Raw genomic sequence first — 20,284 nt, 5'->3', positions numbered from 1 at the left:
CCCCAGCCAATCGCGCGCAGCCGGCGCGCCCAGGGGGCGGGGCATAGCCCGCCCACACCCCAGCGCGCACGCGCTGCGCCCCGCTGCCTCCTGGGAGCTGTAGTTCTCTGCAGGAGGGGTGAGAAACACTCGGGACCTGTCCGGCGCCTGGAGCCGGACGCGTTACGCGCTGCTTTGGGCCCCGTCCTTCCGCCTCTAAAGCCCTGGGAGGAGCAGAGGAACAGCTACCGCCCTGCGGAACGGCCTTCCACCCGCAGCCGCCCGGAGCAGGCCGGCCGCGCTGCCCCGCGGCGCGGGGGCACCGTGAGTGGCGGGGAAGGGGAGGCCGGCGGGACCGGCGAACAGCCGGGCGTTCGAGCTGGCGGCGCCTCCCGCGCTGCCGCCCCGTTTGCTGCTCGCCGTGCCGCTCTCACACCGCCCGTACCCATTGGGTGCCGGGCGCTCAGTCCCGCCCCCGCTCCTGCCGGCGCTGCCGCCCTGAGGGGCCGCGGCTGTGACCGCAGCGGCCCGGCCCGGCCGGCACCCTGGGTGGGAGGGAGCCATCTGCGCTCCACTTGCCGATTCAAAACCGCGAGTTATATATTGGTGGCTCCAGCATAGCGAACGGGACGTGCCCTGGCTCGTCTGGCCCCTGCTGCTGGACCAAGTAGCGGCCACTGTGGTGTTTCGCCCCAGAGACGCTCCTGGCTAGCTGGATGGAGACAAGTCCAGGCGAGCCGGGGCTCAGGGGACGGCAGGATGGAGCTTCCCTGGCAGAGGGTCTGCTCCCTCAGGCTTCCTGCTGTCGGAGAGGCGTTTAAGGCTATGGGGAAGGAAAGGAGTCGGTCTGATGGAGGGTTTAATCCAAAGTTTTTATTCTGGCCCTCAGGCGTCTGAATGTAGCAGCGGTTCCAAGCAGAACTGTGAATCCTGTCACTGCTCCATCAGAACTCCCGGACAGCCTGGTTCCCCTCGCTTCTACCTGGGGGACGGGACAGGGGAAGGGATAAGGAGCCACCAACCAGGTACGGGAGAGGAGGTCTCAGGGGACAGAGCACACCAGGGTGGCCCAGTGTCCCCCCGGGGTGAAAGGCAGCCTTTGAACCTGCCCAATCACTCCACGAACTTTTGGAATGCCAGGAGTGACAGACAGTGCTGGCAGGGGTCAGGGTGGGGAAAGGCAGAGTGACTGACACACCTGGGGGGACACCGTCAGGGGAGGGACCAGGGGCCCTGGGGTAAAACATAAAATCACACCAAAACAGCGAGTGACTTTCCAAATTACCCAAGGGTTTTGGTTTCAAAGCCAGCAGAAAGGAGGGAGGGTGCTGGGTGGGCGCTTAGCAGCTCTGACAGAAATAAATGTGGTGGCGGCGTCCTGGTGGTCACTCGTGTCCTGTGGAAGCGTCTGGCTTGGAAGGGACCCAGAAGGATCATGGAATCCAGCTTTTCAGTGAATAGCCCCAAGAGGGATGGAACCCTCACCTGGGCAGGATGCCAAGTCAGCAGTCAGCTGTGGGTAATAACCACACAGCCCAACCTCAGGGCAGGAGCTCAGGAATGAGGGTTCTGCTGTCACCTGCAGGGGTGTGGCTGGGTCAGAAGGCATTGTCACTTGCCAGCGTTGGTCCTTGCTGCGGGTCTGACTTTGTGTCCTTTGATTCTCTTGCAGATCGTGGCTCCCTAAGTGTGGCCTGGTGACCAGAGTGTGATCATGGCAGCTAAGGCTTGTAGCCCCTCTGAAGGAGCCCTTCTGTCTTCATCAGCAGGCTTAGTCCTTACTCACTTGAATGGCTCTGATACACTAAGCAGATCCTTCCCCTGGGGCAACAAAAGCAGGAGAAGTCGTCTCTTTGGGCTCTGTCAGCTTGGAGCATCACTGCCTGGTGAGCAGTCTGTTGTGAGACTGAGTACCCAGGAAGCTTTTGAGCAGTTTCAGATCTTCCTCTTCCCCTTCCCCAAACACAGAGACTACAGCAATAAGTATCTGCCACGATGCACTTGTTCAGTGAGCACCTGAGCCATGGATTGCTGCAGGCTGGGAGAGCTTACAGGGAAAACATTACTGGATAGATGCTCACAGAACCTTTGAAATATGTAGTGCAGTCACTTGGCACTGTGTAGCTAAAACATTGGTGCGGATACAGGTATTTCAATGTCACATAGTGGGAACACTTAATTAGCTAAAACTGCAACTAATGCAGTTTTTAAAAAGGGCTTGGGCACTTACTGCAATTATTTAATGACCATTTCATTTTTCTTTTGAGAGATTTCAAAACATTTTAAAAACTGCTAAGTTAAAATAAAAGTTAACTAGTCTGGTTAAAACTTATGAATGTTGGCAAGTGGTATGGACTAACTTTATGTGTTCCAGATTCAAAAAGATAAATTTATTAGGATAGTTTCTGTTTTCTTTAGTTTCACTATTTTATTTTATTGTAATTTCTTTAAAAATCTAGAAGCGTGTATTTTGGGATTATTTGACAGTTGCTTCAGCTGACAGCATTTTTTTTTCTTTAGTTCATTCTTCTGATACTCCTGTTACAGCAACATTCCTGACCTTTATGTTTTCACAGGGGAGAAGTGGAGCTCTTACTGTTTGTCTTCTCTGACAGCTCGTAACATTTGTGCCAGCAAAACTGGTAACCCATGGGCTCAGTGGGATCCTGCCTCTCTCTCTGCTTCCATTGGAAGTTCTTGCTCCTTTTTGCACACCCCAGCTGTGGAGGAATCCAGCCAGTACCTCCCAGCTGCTGCACGCAACCCAAACCAAGCCATCTTCACTGTGGATGCCAGCACAACAGAGGTACCTGCAGCACAACCTGCAGCACTAAGCTCCCCATAACTGCTGCAGGTTGTGTGATAGCAGGCTAAAATGTCTGGTTTTATCTTGTGTATCTGCAGGTAATCAATGTCATGAAGGCAGTTTGTAGTCTACTCCAGCTCAGTGGTCTTCTAAAGGCTGATGAGTTTATTTCCATTGCAGGTTGTAGTTAGCAAAATACACAAAATAATAGCAGAAGCAAGGATATGTTGAGTCTTTCTCAAACAGGCCATGGAGGTTGTGGACTCCCTATTCCTGGAAATGTTCTAGGTTGGATAAAGCTTGGAGCAACCTGTGCTGGTGGAAGGTGTCCCTGCCCATAGCATGGGGGTGGAAATGGATGGTCTTTGAGGTCCTGTCCAATCCAAACCATTCTGTCATTCAATGGTTCTATAAGAATGCAGCTGTGAAGTGACATGAGGGAAGAAAGGAAGAGCAGAATGTGCTTCAGGCCTTCTCTCTGTAAAGTACCAACCCTGAAATGTATCTGTGGTGGCATAAGATTTCTTTATCTGCCCCAGTAAACATTTCATTTGCATTGGGAGGGAAAGAATTTCTCTGTTCCTGTCCTGAGAGGAATCTAACATTGGATCCTGATACCTTTAAAGAGCTGTGCCATGTTTTAGCTCGAACTGACAGTTTGGGTTTGCCCACTTTGGAAACACTGAGTCCCAGCTTGCTCCATTGCACAGGCTCCAGTGTGCCAGTGACTGGTGTGATCACTGCACACCTCTGAGTTTGGATGTAAACTTGTGGCTTTCCTGGGCTTTGCTTGCAAATACAACTCTGTAGTTTTGCCTCCATGGATGTCATTGTTTACAGTTAAAAGAAAGCAGGGAACCTAAAAGGAAAGCAATGTCTCAAAACCCCTTAACCAAAAAGATGAGTGGACAAGGGATGTCCTAGAATAAGAATCTATAATGAACTCAGAATTGTAAAGAACCATTTTATTTCCACCAGGAGAAAGGGATGTTTTAAGACATTAAAGCAACAACTTGAGGAGATGATGAGCTCTTAAAAAAATTTTATTCTTTGTTTAAGTTTTTTGTTTGTTTTTGTTTTTTTTTCTAGATCCTAGTGGCCAATGACCAAGCTTGCAAGTTGCTTGGGTGCAGTAGTCAGGAGCTCATTGGTCAAAAGCTATCTCACTTGATATCCAAATCTGGCCAAGAGGCCTGGGAAGCAGTGGGTGAGGAGTACCTAGAAACTTCTGAATGTTCATTGGTGGCTTCAGGAGCTGTGGTATGTCAAATGTTCAAGGAATTATTCTCCACCACATAAAGTGGTTTTGTAGGCTTTGGTTTGGGATTTTTAAAATTTTTTTATGTTTTCTGCAGTTTCCTGATATATTTAACTCCATGGACATTTGGCAATTGTCATTTGCAGGATTGTTTGGTTTAAAAGTTTGCAGGTGTGGGAATTCAAAGGGCAAAAGATGATTCAAGGGGATACCCATGAGAACCTTGCAGCTGTCAACACATGGAGTCACTGTGACTTGTCCAAACCAGAATTTAAAGGATGTTAGATTTTTAAAAAATAGATTAACATGGAAAAAGTCTATTGTGGAAAATTTCCCAATTGTCTGGTCCTTAAAAATATATTTTAAATTATATCAAATTGGCTTGTGCATATTGTAAAGGTTGAAGCCATTGAAATACTCTGAAATGTCTGTGTCAAAAGACCATAGTTAGTGCAAAAGAGTGGAATTGGTATTTTGCCTAGAATGGGGTTATTTATAAGAGAACTGTATGAGAAAATCTCCATACTATTTTTTTTTTCTGCTGTTGTGAGTTGTCCTTAGAGAGTCCTTGGAAAATATGCTCCTGTTCTTTCTGGAGTGTTGTTTTCGAACTGAAATTGTTGGTATCTCAGAGCCTGATCTTCCTGAATCCTCAGCTGGATATGGGGTAGGGGCAAGGATCTAAGTATGATTCAGTGAGAATTAAAATTAAATGTCTGACAGAGGTACTTATTCTAAGCTGTTCCAAATACTTTATGGGAGTCACTGTGTAAGTCATAAAACCATTCTGCTGAGATCATTAAAAATCATAAAAGGCTTGGGACGAGCCTTGCAGGCTATAAGATAAATAAACATTTTCTGATCTGAGAAGAATCTCCTCCCAAAAGAAATTAAATTGCTGGTTTTGCAGCTGAAAGTAAGGATTGTTACTAATGGGGAGTGTTCATTAGCACCATGGGACATCTCTTAAATAGGACATCTCTGAGAGGCACTTCACACTGAATGCAAGGTGTTAGAGTGGTACATTTATTATTCTGAAGTCTTTGTGCATTTAGACTTCCTGAGGTGGGGAGAGACTATGCAAAAGTAACAACATTTTGTGAATTATTTTTTATTTTTCTGGATTAAAACTGTTTGTCCCATAAAATATTAGAAAGTAGTCAAGAAATGATGTTTATCTAATATGATAGGGAGGTATCTTGGCTCAGTATCTTACTCCTGTTTGAAGTTTCTTCTAAGTAACCACAATCTAAGTAAGTCATGTCTCCATTTCTGAATCTGGTGGGAAGGTGGATGTTATTGGCCACCTCAGTGAGAAGATCCCTGTCTCAGTCTGGTTGAGGCAAATAAGAAGCAAGGACACGCAGCGTTGTGTGGTCGTGCTGGAACCAGTGGAGAGACTTTCAGCTCGTGTTTCCTTCACGGCCGATGTAAGTGTTTTCCTAACAATCAAACTAGACTGTAATTTGTGAGAGTTTGTGTGGGACTGGTAGGTTGCTCTTTGTGAGCATGGAGTTGTGTCCATGGCAGGGCTTGAAAGCAGGGCTGTGCATGCAGGAGCTGTGCATGGATCTCTGGTGAGGCTCACCTTGATGTGTTTGACAACACAGAAATGCACTCTCTCTCTTCAGGGGATGTGTTATCCTTAAGCAGTGTTGGTTTGGCAGGGGGTTGATACTTTGGGGTATGGATGTCCTTGTGAAGGGATCATCTGGCTGAGGAACAGTTCTGTGAGGAGCACTGGACACATTTACCTCTCTCCTGGGCAAAGGGCAGGCTCCCTGCACAGTGATATGGGAATATTGGTTTATGCTGTGTCTGCTTTTACTGAGTGAGTTGTGTCCGCCAAAGGATTGCAGAATGAAATTTCCTGCCATTGCTTAGGTAACTGCAGAAGCCATTGTCAAAGCATTGAGTGGACTGTGGCTAAAATGTTAAAATTTTAACAATCCCGTAAATTTTCCTCCCCAGGGAAAAATTACATCATGTGATCTCCTTTATGCCCAACTCCATGGCTACCCAACATTGGAAGCAGTAGTTGGACTCCACATAAAGGACCTGATTCCTTCTTTACAGATCCCTCCTCTAGGCAAAAAAATCCCAAAGGTATAGTACGAGCACCAGCCTCATTCTTCCATAGCCTTCCCATTTGGAGTGCATGCTGCTTTCCCTCCTTACATAACAGAAGAAAGCCTTTTCAGAGAGAAGCCTCATTCCCCTGCTTTTTTGTGCAGCTGCTGTCTGAAGAGTTCCTAACCTGGGATGAGACCATGCCCTGGAATCTGCCCAGGTCAAAGGCAGTTTTCTCCAGTCCTAGCTTTGTAAGATACTGTGCTCTCTCTGCAAGCTCTTAAAGATTCCTTTTAATTCTTTAACCCATTTCAATCATGTCTGTCTGAGGAGTGAAAGAATACTCAGATCTTGCAAATGCCATGGAAATGGGCAGACAGGGAGTTGAAGGAGGCCTTCTTATGAATGCCTAATTTGTTGAAAAGCTGCAGCACAGACTGGTCTTCAGGATATTTATTTAGTAGTTCAACACTGGATTCCAAATCCAGTGAACAACAGATGTTGTTCATTTTGATACTCACAAAATTGGTTCATTTTCTTTTCCTGCTCTTTTTTCCTGAGAATTCCCATGTCATTTTATATAACCAGTGCAATAAACCCAAAGCATTTGGTCGGTTAGAGGTTTTCTGATTGAGTTTTGTTTGGTTGGGTTTTTTTGCTTTGGTTTAGAACCTCAGGATCCAGCGAGCTGCAGGCCGATGCAGAGAGGGCACCATGTTTCCTCTCAGTTTAAAGCTGGAAGTCAGCCATCTGGAGGAGGAGCCAGCAGCAGTGCAGAAAGATGAGATTCCACAGACAGAAGGCTCTCTCCCAGGCTATCAGTATTCTGCTACAATTGTGGTTTTCTCCACCATCAGTGGTCTTATTGCTCTCCAGTCAGATGGAACCATCTGTGGCATCACAGATAGTTTTGCTTTAATGCTCTTTGGCTATGAGAAGAAAGATCTGTTGGGAAAGGTAAGATAAGTTCATATCCTCCCAGAAGACTGATACGTGTGGCAGCATACCCACTGGAATTGTGATGCTGTTTTACACTCCTTGCCATCACAAAATCCTTGTGTTACACATGTTTGGTTAGTGAGGTGTGGGATGACATGCAAATTCCCATGCTGGAATTGCTGAGACTTGCAGTGCTGAGGAGTTGCTATGGATTTCAAGTAGCCCAAAACAAGCTGCACAGTTCTATGTTCTCCATTGGTCATGTGGATCACTTTTGCCTGGCTGTCCATGAGAATCAGGCTCACAGACACACTCTGTCAGCATTTTCCCCTGTCCTGTGAGAGCTGGCTTAGCTTTATAAGGTTTTGTTCTTTGTTTTAGAACATTACATTCCTGATCCCTGGTTTCTATAACAACATGGAAAGAAGCAGTGGCTGTTCTTTGCCTTTACCTCCTCTGGATGATCCCACAGGGACAGAAGGTGAGTGCTTTTTTGAAAGTGTCAGTGCCTGCCATAGAGCAAGCTCTGGCTGCTGTAACCAAGGGGAAACAAGCAGAGACAAGAGGTTGACCCACAAAAAAGAGAACATGCCCCTCCATGCAGTTTTAAAATCAGATTTCCACTATAACCTCAGGTAAAGAGAATTGTTCACCTAAGATTGAGCTTTTCTCTCTGTTGCCAAGAAGATAAAACTGAATATCCAATATGGAAATTACAGTGAGAATAGAGAACACTTTGTACTTAACAAGCACTTCCCCTCCCTTCCTCCCTTCCCTGCTAGGACCCTGTGGTATTTTAAAATGTGAAAAATATAGCTCTTGTGACTGTATTGCAGCGGAGCTGTAGCTACTTAGGATTAATATTTTAAGGGAAAAATCTAATATTCTGAATTGGCTTGTGCTGCTGGCTGATAGTCAATGTTATGGTTGCTGTATTTCAATCAGGGAGGCATCACTTATTCCTCTGATGCAGCTTGCATCAGAATTCACCAAAATTTTGCTTCTCTGAACACAGCATGAATAAACAGAAGCAAAGAAGCCTCATCTTTCCACATCTGTCTTTTCCAGCCAGCTCTGCCCAACACAGAGAACACCAGCAAGTTCATGCTCTCATCCATACCACATTTTAGGCTGGTTTTGTCTCCTTTTTCTCCCCCCTATTTTTTTTTTCTCTTTGCTTAGAAATGCACATCTGTGCTGAAACCAATGCACCCCACTGGAACAAAGAAGAGTTAGTAGACACTGTACAATTTCTTAGGTAATTATTTGATGAAATGATGCCCCTAATCTAGGAGTAGTTCAATTCTTCAGTGAGGAAGCGTTGTTAGCACTCAGCTGTTACTAATTAAACATTGTTCTAGATTCAAATCTAGATTGCTTACTCATTACCTTCTTCTGCAGCAATAGTACTTGGTTTACTTCATCTAACAAACTCATGTTTTTCATCTGATATGTTGTCACTGGGGAAGGAAAGACCTTAATTTCCTCTTCTTTCAAACATGTTTTGACTCTTTTTTTAATCTTATAGCTTCAGTGAGTTATATAAATGCAGTCCAAACCTTTCCATTATATGGATTTGGAATGGGCTGTATATGTGTGGTTTGAGCTTTTTTGGTTTTTTTAATGCTACTGCTGTATGATCATTTTAATTTCAGTCTATTTATATTATTGGCATTTTCTTAGGCCTCTGAACTTCAAGTAGCTAATACATGATACCAATATCTGCTCAAGAGCTTTGCTAGAAAAGCAAATTTTAGCAGCCCTAAAACATGTAGATTCCTGCATGTGGTGATTTATCAAAGTAGAATGGAATGCTTGTATTTAGACTGTTTTGCCTCAATCAAGCCTTTTGTACTCAATTCCTTAGGGAAAAAACAGACCAAGGCAGTTCCAAGTTTATTTTTAATCACTGTAGCCTCTGAAGCCTATAAAAGTTTAAATTGGTGTGGTTTTGTTTCCTGTTTGGTACAGAGAGCAGTTTCTTGGCTGCATCTTCAGCACACCTTCTGTCAAGAGATGAAGAGCAGGAATTGGAGCAACAACACAAAGATGACAAATTAATACATGATGAGAATAAACAAAATAATGGGAAGAATGGGACCAATTTATTTTCTCCTCCCTCACCTCCTGAAGCAGCATCCACCCCCAATAATAGGTAGGCATTTCACAGACTGTATATTCACTTGGGGAAATGAAGAGCTGTGATGGCAATCACCAGCAAAAGCTGATTTTTTCACCTGTTTGATGTCTGTGGGAGGGTGTAGCAAGAGCCTTCCATGCTTTACTGTCTTTAGAATCTGAGTGTAAGATAGGCTGAGCTGTCACTGCCTTAGATTTTTATTTCTATCTGCACAAGCTACCATTGTAAAATTACAGAAATTCCAACTCTAAAGGAGACCAAATGTTTCATCCAGACTAAGGTAATCAGGTTCCCTAATCATAAATAGTGGATGTTTATCTCCTTCCAGCTGGTGTTGCACTGAAGCCAGGTTACCTGGAGGGAATTCTAAGTGTTATTCCTTCTGGTGCTTGGCATAACTCTCAGGTCATCCATTAAAACAGGGTACTGTGTTACTGAAATCCAGCCATTTTTCTTGTACATTTCCAGGTCTTTTTCCTGCCACAAGGTTAGAAATTCTCTAGAAGTACAAATGTCATGCTCATGGCCTACTTTAAGTCAAATCTTAAGCCTTCCACATTAACAATTCTAGCTGCAAATCTGCTACAGTTGTGGTTTTCTCCACCACAGTAAATATTTACTATCCACTTTAAGGTATAAACCATTACAGCACAGCTCTTGTTGCTTTTTAAAGTGGCTGATAGTGTCATTTTTTGTGCTCTCATGGTTTACATCTCTCATATCATCCTTGTAAGTAAGGACTGTAAGTGCTCTGCTTCATTGTTTTTCTATGCTGCATTTTTACTAATGGAAATGTTTGCAAAATACCTTGTGCCATGGATGGATTATTAAAGGTACAATTCTGCATTCTTTTATTTCTTATGTATTTATATGAACTCTGTAAAGCTGTATTAAGCTTTTGTATTTTCCCTGTTAGAGAATTTTGGACATGGTATAATTCTGGAAATCAACAAGTGTTTTAAGCAAACACTTTAGGTGGATAAAAAGGTTTGAAATATGGTAGTTTTAAAAATCATCACACAAATGACCCAATGTAGATATTCTGCATACTTCCTAAACAGTTCTATTATTAATGGCATAACATAAAACTGATGGATTTAGTCTAAAATATTACAGGTAGCAGGACAATAGCTGTTTTTTCAGGGCTTGGGTTTCTGTCAAAGCATATATCCAAACCCTGATGGATGGAGACATGCATCTCCTGTTGGACAGACAAGGGAACTTCTGTTTTCAGGACTGGAAGCATCCTGCTGAGGCCTGAACAGCAGGCCTAAGCACCAAATTGACTTACAAGATGAATCTTGAACATTATGTTATTAATACCATCAAGGTTCTTCAGTTAAAAATAGATGATCAAAACATTAATATTAGTTGTTCTTAATGCCAAACCTGCTGTTGTAGAGACATTGGTATAACCTTGTGTGAGGTATATTAAGAAACTGTCCCAACAGATATCCCTGGAGGTTTGTTAGTCGAATATTTTAGGCAAAACCCTCCCAGCCCTGGCCCTGGCTGGTGGGAAGTGGGCCATCAGAACCAGATGTTTTCTGCACAAAAAGGTGAACAAGTAATTTGGATTGTTTAATTTGGGCCTATAAACCTGGACCCCTTTTTTGAGCAAACTTGGGAGACCTCACCTACAAATGATGCACTACATGGGATTTTCCCAACTGCTGGGAAGAGTTCTCCAGGTCCTCACTGAAAAAAAAAAAAGTGCTCCCCAGCAATTGCAGACTCTGGATGATGGTAAAGTATTTAGGCAATTGGTGATGGATCTTTTGCAATCACTTTTCTTTCTCCTGTAGTAATGATCAGATGCATCACCTTGCTTATTTTTGCTTGTTGCTAAAGCTGAGTGGGTAATACATTTGATAAAACAAGAAGGTTATCTTTTTTCTTCTGTATTGCCTCAATATTAATAGGAAAATAAGACCATTCTTTCCATTGGTGTCTGTGCCCATTCCATCACCCCCATCAACTGGCAAAACGCCTCACATGTGTATTAGGGTTTTTTTGTGGTGGTAAATGGTTTATGATCTATATTTAGGAATTAAGCTAGAGAAGGAAATTATCCATAGGGGAAGATAGTCATTTGAGTGTACCTTTGGAAAATCTGTCAGGATTTTGGATGCCTGTGCAAACATCTTTCTGCCTTTTGCTTTTAAACTTGAAATAAAACTATTGGTCCAGGTTTTAAATAGTGACCATATTTAAATGGGTATTATACAGTAGGACAGTTTTCTTATTTTGTAATCATGATGTTGCTGATAGCCTTGAATTTTTGCTCTGAGGACAGCCTTGCTACAGATGGGCTCTCAGCCCACCACAGAGCCTTATCCCAAAAGCTGGCTTGACACAATCAGAGCAGTGGCACAGTATAGAACAGTGGGAAGTTCAGGATCAAATAAATCTCAAAAGATGCTCTCTGCAAGGCTCTCTCCCACACATCACCTGACTCACAACAATGGGATTTAGGTCAGAACTTGGAGATTGCAGAGAGAAGCAGTCACAGTGCAGGATCTCCTGCAGTAACTGTTGCCTGGTTGCCTGTTTGTTGCAGACTAGAAGACAATCTAAATGCAGCATCCTGTGACCCAGTGAAGCTGCCTTCTGAAGCCACTTGTAACTCACCTGGAACACCAACAGTGGATGAGCCATGGCCTGGGACAGCTCTGAACTGCAGACAAGACTCGAAAAGCCACATGGTTCCAGGGCAGGTGTCAAAAACAAACTCAATATGTGATGCAAAACATTCCAGCCTCGAGCATATTGTTGTTGACAACTGCCTGCTAAATGATCCTTCAATCTCCTTTGCACATGAAAGAAGCAGTGGCTGTGATGTTTGCTCAGGAAATAAAACAGGCTGCAGTGCTTCTGCACCAGGAGCTGCCACAGCCTCTGAAAATGTGAAAGAATCTGACCTGAACTGGGTCTGCTCTGGTCTTGAGGTACTGGGACTGAATGCTGGTGTCAAGGGGAACTCAGACGATTCTTTAGGTGTTACTGCAGCTCTTGGAGGAGGATGTTGCTCTGATGCAGTGGACTCCAGTGTGCTAATTGAGACTAACGGTGCCTTTTCCACTCATCAAGGAAAGCAGCTGCTGAGTGGTGTTGCCACAGAAGCTGATTCTGGATGGCTGGCCTCCAGAAGGCATTTACAAAACTCTGAGGAATCCTCCAAAGCATTTCCTGAGAAACCTGAAACCATTGCAGAAACTGTGGGAGACAACTCCAACAGAAATCCCCTGAAAAGCAAAGGTAGGCCTGAAGAACACTGTCAGTTCCTCAGGCAGCAAAACATGAAGATCAAAGTAACATCCACCCCAGTGAAACAAGAGGGCAGGCTAAATCCAGCAGCTGCTTTGACCTGGGAGATTCTGGAAGGCAGCTACATTGGGAATTGCTGTCACAGAGATGGTTCACAATTCAGTAAGTGAAACCTTGTCCCCTTCCCAAACTCTTCCTGGGATGCTCCTTTTCACACACAGTTTTGCAGAATGCAGACAGTTCTGGTTAGAAGCTCACAGTGGAGAGGAAGGAAGAAGCATCTAGAAGAAAAAAAAAAAAGTATTTAAGTCTGTCCAGAGAATATCAGAAAAGGAGGTGGTATAAAATACAAAGTTGGTAAGAAATTAATCCCTACTGAAAAGTCAGAAATACTCTCAAAGCACAATTAAAAAGTGTGAACCTGATAACTTTTTCTGAAGAGAAAATACAAACTACACTGTAAAACTGTAAATTGCATTAAAATTGTATAATGGAATTTGTTTCATTCACTCCTTCAGCTGCAATCAGTTGCTTGTTGAATAAAATCCCCATTTTTATGTAATCTAGAATAACAGTGTGAAATGAATAATCACAATTGGATACTGACAAATCTCTGCTGGAGGTAGCTGATTGGTGCCTCTAGAATAGCTGTGCTAGTGTCAGCCCCTCTGATGATTCTTTACTGAGCAGCTGTTTCCCAAATTCTGAACTTTTTGTCAAGAGCTCTGAATTTTGTCCTAAAACATCCTCTGTCTTGTTCAACACTAAAGCTGCATTCTACCATTTTCATTTCCTCACCTGTTTCTACAGGCATCCTCTTCGAGGTGAAATGTGCAGAGCTGCAGGATCCCTCTGTGCTTTTCTGTGTCTGGGTGGTGAAAGACATTTCACAGAGCCAAAAGGAAGCTGTAGCAAAGACTCAGCATTTGCTTGCCAGCCTGGCAAACTCTTCCCAGTCTGTTGCTGATCTCTCTACTAAAAGTCTTGGAGAAGTAAGAAATCCTACCTTTGAATATTAAGCATTTCTCCCCTTGTTTGACTGTTAAGCTGAAGCTAAAGTCAAGAAGATTTTCAAATTAATGACATGAGTTGGTGGGGTGGATGTTGCTGTTTCTTTTTTTTTTTTTTTTTTTTTTTTTTTGTCCATGTACTAAACCAAAATCTCAATTGCTGTTTTGTAACACTTCTGGTGTGGGGCTTAGTGTAGCTACCTTTCCAGCCTAAACAGTGCAGTTCCAAACTGCAGGATACTCACCATCATGTGTATACATAAATATATATATAGTGCAGTTCTCACTGTCAGAAGCAAAGATTCCTCATTTTATCTATTCTTGCAGATGTGTATGTTCTTTCCAGTATTTATTAATTTCAGAAATGTGATTCTGTGGCTGGTCAATTTTTGCTGCTATTGTAACTTATGCTTATGTATCTGTACTTAGGCCATCAGATCAGCTTCACTTTTCAACAATTCCCCAAGAGCTGAAGATCTTGAAGGATTAAGAGCATGTGAGGGAGAATATGCAAAAAATTACAGCACCCTCAATCTTATTGGCAAAGGTGCTTTTGGCTTTGTCTGGAGTGCCAGGAGCAAGAAAGATCACCAGGAGGTGAAGTATTTCTTGTTGCCCTATTGCAATAATGATTTAGGAGGAAAACTGAAAGATCTGAGCATTCATATTCTGTTAACATTATACTGTCAGAAGCTTCTCTTTGATAGTTGGGGTTTTGTTTTGTTGAAACAGAAATCTGTAATGGAAACAGGATAGCAAAACATTTGCATTGATGTTGTGTGTAAATGTTACCTGAGACAACAGGTGCAGAATGAGTTAGTGAACTAATTAATGCAGCTAACTGAACCTGTTGAAAGAAGTAGACATTAATCTTAACAGAATTAGAGGTTTTAGTCTTCTGTTACTAGAGAGAATAGCAAACCTCAAAATCTTTATTGTGCCATGACCCCAAGAATGGAGAATAGATGTGTTGAGATGATGGCACCTCCTCTTTTTCAGAAGAAGTATTTTGGGTGCTCAGAGGGCAAGTTCTGGTGTTTCCCTTGCATGGATGTTTAGTGCTCATTTCCCTCCACTGCACCCATGTGCTGTAACTGATTGATAAGAGACCTGGCTTGCCAAAGCCTTTGGAATTCAGAGCAGCAATAAATATATTCCATTTATGTGTATCATTTAGCTGCTAGGACTAAATTAATTTAAACACATTCAAATACACTCTAAGCTATTCACATGGGGTTACTTCCACTTCCAGTAGTATGAGGCACTAACAGATTTCCTGGCAATTAACTTCCCTGACACTCCAAGCCCTGCTTTGGCACATGATGCTGAATGCTGTTGTCTGTGTAGGTTGTTGTGAAGTTCATCTGGAAGGAGAGGGTGCTGGAGGACTGCTGGGTAGATGATCCTGACCTGGGGAGGGTCACTCAAGAAATTGCAATCCTGCAGAAGCTGCAGCACCCCAGTATCATTAAGGTAGAGTGGCTGGGAACTGATGCAGTTTGTACTGCACCGGGTGGTTTGTTTGCATCTGGGTGTCTGGTGTTCCTCTTCAGGAGTGAGGTGTCCTGCACTGAATCTGTCTTTTCAGGAGAGATTCTGTTTATCCTGCTTTGTTTTGGAGGGTGTGACACAGCAGATTGTTGCTTGCTTCAACACTTTTGCCCCAAAGTGATTTAAAGATGTGATTCTTAACAGAAAAAAAAAGCTAGTTCAAGATGAGACATGTATCTTGGAAGTGTGATGTCCATTTGAACATGTACTAGTTCAGTAAATAATCTGGACACATCTTGTTTCTTACTCTTTGTTTTGAGGTTGTTGGGTTTTGTTTTGAAGTTGTTGGTGGTTTTTTGGTTGCATGGTTGGTTGGTTGGTTTGTTTGTTTTTTGCTTCAGAAAGAATTCCTCTTGGATTTAATTCTGCTCCCAGTTTTAATTCTGCACACTTCAAGAAACATTTGTGCTTGGTGAAATGAGACTTTAAAGATTATAATATACACCAATTAAATCTCCAAGAGGACAACAGTCTTTGTTAAAGAAAAAAAAAGCCAATTTTTGAGGATGAAGCACATGATTAAACAAGTCTTTTATTTATAGGTGCTGGATGTATTTGAAAATGAATGCTTCTTCCAACTGGTGATGGAGAAGCATGGATCTGGTCTGGACCTCTTTACATTTATTGATAATCAGCCCAACTTGGATGAGCCATTAGCAAGTTATATATTCAGACAGGTGAGAGCAGAATTGCTACATGCAGGTGAGAATTGGTTAATGTAAGAACCAGGATTCTGTTCCACTTAACACTGGCTAATCAACTGGCACTGGATTTGTGCTCTATACTTGCAGAACCTTTCCCCACCATCCTGTAGGGCTGATTGAAGTGCTGCCTGCAGAAGCCTTGTTAAGGTTTACTTAGAAACAACCAAGAAGCCTTTCCAGGACCTCACTGCCTGTGAGGTTTCCCTGGCCCCTCAGCTGTTACCAGGACAGCACACAGCCCCTGTCACCCAGACACCATTCATGTAGCACTCACATTTCCCCTGAGAAGGAAAACTCACAGAAGCTGCCCCAAGCCTGCAAAAAGCCACGTTTTCACTTACCTCAGTGCTTAGTTTTGATTGTTTACAGGAGTAAAGGGCTCTGCTCTTTAAATCAAGAAATTATATTGGATTTTAAGGTGGCATAATGCAAGGTAACTCAGAGTAGTTTCCCATAAGTCAGGAGCTTGCCTGAGGGCTGAACTGTACTTTGTTTATTGAGTTAGCCACAACAGCAGTCCCCAGGTAATTTCCCCTCATGAGTAAATTCCTAGCTCTAGGGTATGCAAGAATTACTGTGCATGTGGTAACCCCCACACAAACCCTTGCTGTGCCCACCCTGCCCTCACCTGGGGTGCTGATGGAAGATGGAAGCCAAAAGTATCCCTTTAGCCTTGTGATGATCAGCCCTTTGCTTAACCTAGCCTGGGGTTTGTAAGGCTGAATTGTTCCCTCAGATCTGCACTGCATTTCCCTGCAGAGGCACATTTGTATTATAAATAGAAACTTTTCTCCCTCAGCCATCTGCTTTTCTTGTTAAAAACATTGTAGGAGTCAGGATCATCTCCACGGTGATATCGTTCTCATATTATCCTTAATTATGGCATTAAAGCATGAATCGTGCTGGAAAAAGAATGGAGTTTAGGAGTGACTATGTTATTTATACCAAACTTGGCTCTCAAATGCTTTGTCATCCTGCAGCATGGAAGGCACACAGTAATATCCTTCTGGAGAAACCAAAGGACCCTCCAAATGCTGGGATAAAAATAGAGGAACTTGCAGGATTGTAGCAGCGAGCTCCAATGTTCTCAATCCCATCCTGACTGCAGCATCCCCTCCTCCTGCACATCTGTGAGATGAAAGCAGCAAAGGCTCTTTGAAGTGTCTCTTCCATAAGCACTGCAGCAATGATGACAGGCAGGCCTGAGGCCATTTCCAGTTGCCATAATTAGGATGTATATCTTGTTTAGGCAGTGTCAAAACAAGCCAGAATGTGACTCTGGGAAAGCTGTGATGCTACATCAACTATTCAGGGACTCTGTGTAGTAACACCTAGTCCCTTCTGTCTCTTCCAGCTTGTATCAGCTGTTGGGTATCTCCACTGTAGGAACATCCTTCACAGAGATATCAAGGATGAAAATATTGTCATTGCTGAAGATTTCACAATTAAATTAGTGGATTTTGGTTCGGCTGCCTACCTGGAACCTGGGAAATTATTTTATACCTTCTGTGGGACAATTGAATACTGCTCACCAGAAGTGCTGTCTGGCAAACCGTATGTCACCCTCTGAAAAGTCATTTTTGTTCCATAACACCAAAAATAACCCATGTGGGCAGGGCTGGAACAGTAGGCAAGCTTCTGTGCCATTGGAATGCTGCTAGAGCATCCAACCACAGGAAACTGCAGTGAGATTTAAGGCACTGCAGTGGCAGAAATCACTGTGAAGGTCTGAGTGCATACAAAGTAGGGCACTCTAGTGACAGAAATCAAGTTGTAAAAGCTTGAATATGTACAAAGGTGTTTCTAAAACTGTTTCCAGGCTCTCTCTAGCAAAAGCTGCTCTTTCAGAGAGGTGGAGTAAGCAAGTATTGCTGTTGATAGGACCTTCTCCTTGCATGTCTGTGCTTTGTATCCTCCCACTCTCATCCTCTCTGTTTTCTTTCCTACATGCTTCCCTCTGTTTGAATTTTTGCAGTTTGGTCCTTGTTCATCTCCCCACTGATTTTTGTACTCCTCGGGACTCAAGGATTCTTCTCTTACAGCTTCTCTTGCTGCTGTTTTGGCTGTGCTACCTAAATCTTGGCTCTCTTCCCTCTTCTTTCCCTCTCCAAGTGCTCTGTACCTGGCAGCTGGTGCTCTCATAGCTGCTCCACAAGGAAGCCTCCCCATCACAGGGTGGCACTGCTGTAATTGTACATGCCTGCATGGATCTTGCTGCTGCTTCACAGCTGTTTCCATGGGCCCTCCTCCTAAAGGAGTGTGGGGGAAGCAATGCAAGGGAGAGAGGAAATTCCTGCTGGGAATTGGAGAAAGGTGAAGCAAGCAGCTCTGCCCTGGGAATTCCACCTCTTACTGTGTGAAGGAACTGGCATGTTTTCTCAGATGGAACTGAGATAGTTAATAGTTATTTCCATGTAACTTTTGTTTTGAAAGGGCTGGGAGGATGTGTTTGCTCTTGCAGTTAAATATTTACTTGACAGTTTTGGCTGATGATGAAGGCGGTGGAGGGGTAAGTTCTTGTCACCAGCTTATGTATGTGGAAGTCTGGGTGCATGTTACACTGGTTGGCTGTTCTGTGGTTGGTTTTATTTCCTGGAGAAGGATAATGCAGACTCCTGAAACACATGAGAACCTTCTTAGTATTCTCACAAACTTTCTATGTTAAAATAAAAATTGGAAACAAGGGCTCTCAAGGTCCCTTTTTTCTTTTCACTTTCTTTAGCATATAGCTTTGTACTTGCAATCTGAGTTTCAGCAAGCTTATCTCTGCACAGGTACCACGGCCCTGAGCTGGAGATGTGGTCACTTGGCATCACCCTTTACACCCTGGTGCTTGGGGAGAATCCCTTCTGTGAGCTGGAGGAGGCCTTGGCAGCTGTCCTGAGTCCTCCTCGCCCTGTGTCAGAAGGTGAGCTCTTCCTATTTGCTTTTCAAAAGGAGCAGATCTCTTGGGAAAGTATAAGTGGTGTTTTTTCACCCCAAATAAAGGGGAAGACTGAAGAAATGCTTCCTGATGTGTTCTGTGATGATTTGGAAAGCTGCTCAGTGCAGCAGAGTTGGGGAAATTTGTCATTCTTTGAACATAGACTGTATCTCTCATTCCCAACCTGCCCAAAACCCAGCCTGAGCCATCCTCTGCTGTCCCTGCCCAGGTCTCATGGATCTGATGGCCGGGCTCCTGCACCCCGTTCCGGAGCAGCGCATGACTCTGGCCATGCTGGCAGAGGATCCTTGGCTGTGCCAGCCTGTGAACCTGGCAGATTATACCTGGGAGGAGGTGTTTGTCCCTGCTGAGCCAGCTGGCACCTCGCTCTGAAGGCTTCTTCAGCTAGGGACGACTTAGAACTAAGAATGAGCTCTGTTAGCAGGACAGGTCCCGTTGGAAGGTTACCTGCTGACACCCACATATACTCAGTTTATTACTGTTCTTACCCAGGACATGTTTCAAAGATGTGAGGGGAAGATTTTCATGTTTAAGTTGCTCATAACTTGGAAAATATTTTTATTGCCTGGTTTTACTTTTATATGTAGCTTATATATTTTTATGAAAAGTGAATTAATAAATGAATGATAATATTGCTGTTAGTTTTCTGGAATGTGTGTGCACAAAGGAGACTCAAAACCAGATATGTAATCACATTATTTGGGTAGGAGGGGTAGGCTGGTAGTGTCCTTTTTTTTTTAACATGAGAGTCCTATCTATATTCAGGAAAACAGTTCTCAATTTTGATGAGACAGAGATATTGGGAACTAAAAATAGATTCAATAAAGAGAATTTGGTCAAGATATGGGGAACAGGAATATTTTGGGGTACAGGTCAACCAGGGTCAGGCTGCCTGGGAGGAAATGCTGGGAAAAGGCAGCGGTTTGGCCGGCTGCTGCAGCTCTGCAGAGAAGCAACAGGACTCGGCTTAATTACTAATGTTATAAATGAAAATTTATTCAGCCAAATTAAAAATAAAAATAGTTTTATTAGTGGTCAAATTCTATCTAGCCAGCCAAGGAAACAAAAACAGGGCCGAGCCCGGGGATCGACCCTGGGTGTGCAACAAGGAATCAGCCTCAGGAGAGGTTTTTTCCCTATGCCCACACACCTCCATCCTGGCACAAGTGGTTTTTATAGGGAAAATTCCACCTGAGGCCAAGATTTCAGCAGTCAGTCTTTTCTTCCATTCAGAGTCCATAGGTTAATAAGATTTTCTTTTTTGGTGATGAGGAAGAACAATTCAGTGTCCGGAGTTGGTGAATCCCTTGATGAAATTTATGGGAACGCTGCATTAACATGTATCTGCCCGAGGATTTCCATGAGATCCATCTCGGACATCTCGGCCCATCTCCTGGCTGAGCCTCATCCTTTTACTTGTAAATCGGGTTTCAAGACACACCGGGGGGGGGGGGGGGGGGGGGCTTCTAATACAAACGAGCATAATCCAACAAGTATCCAATATTACATATTTCATACAAGGAGTGGCGCGAATTGTGTTTGCTACACATAACACTAATTAGGTTTGTATCCAGCTCTGGACTCTGCTATCTCCAACACTTGACCTCCCCTGCGTT

The 20,284-nt window shown here is 43.6% G+C and overlaps 1 protein-coding gene across 1 annotated transcript; it reads left to right on the top strand.

Moving 5' to 3' along the window:
• The first annotated feature begins 38 nt into the window (after nucleotides 1–38).
• PASK (PAS domain containing serine/threonine kinase) lies at nucleotides 39–19,300 on the top strand. Its single transcript, XM_021547028.4, has 18 exons — nucleotides 39–303; nucleotides 869–1,004; nucleotides 1,652–1,865; nucleotides 2,556–2,785; nucleotides 3,875–4,045; nucleotides 5,333–5,473; nucleotides 6,015–6,149; nucleotides 6,783–7,070; nucleotides 7,434–7,533; nucleotides 9,024–9,207; nucleotides 11,753–12,621; nucleotides 13,270–13,451; nucleotides 13,899–14,066; nucleotides 14,817–14,942; nucleotides 15,563–15,697; nucleotides 17,079–17,278; nucleotides 18,499–18,632; nucleotides 18,877–19,300. The coding sequence occupies exons 3-18, from the start codon at nucleotides 1,694–1,696 to the stop codon at nucleotides 19,038–19,040; spliced, it is 3,399 nt and encodes a 1,132-aa protein (XP_021402703.3). The 5' UTR covers nucleotides 39–303; nucleotides 869–1,004; nucleotides 1,652–1,693; the 3' UTR covers nucleotides 19,041–19,300.
• Nucleotides 19,301–20,284: the final 984 nt, after the last annotated feature.

The sequence above is a fragment of the Lonchura striata genome, chromosome 9, assembly GCF_050655825.1.
Source record: "Lonchura striata isolate lonStrDom1 chromosome 9, ASM5065582v1, whole genome shotgun sequence".
In the NCBI taxonomy this organism is placed as follows: Eukaryota; Metazoa; Chordata; class Aves; order Passeriformes; family Estrildidae; genus Lonchura; species Lonchura striata.
Note: the sequence above shows the minus strand (reverse complement) of the source record. Positions and strands in the feature narration are given on the sequence as shown.

Excerpts from the sequence above, each read along its gene's own strand:
- PASK (XM_021547028.4), top strand. The coding sequence starts at position 1,694 with ATGGCAGCTAAGGCTTGTAGCCCCTCTGAAGGAGCCCTTCTGTCTTCA. Across the intron at positions 1,866-2,555 it reads GCTTGGAGCATCACTGCCTG|GGGAGAAGTGGAGCTCTTAC; the intron begins GTGAGCAGTCTG and ends ATGTTTTCACAG. Across the intron at positions 2,786-3,874 it reads TGGATGCCAGCACAACAGAG|ATCCTAGTGGCCAATGACCA; the intron begins GTACCTGCAGCA and ends TTTTTTTTCTAG.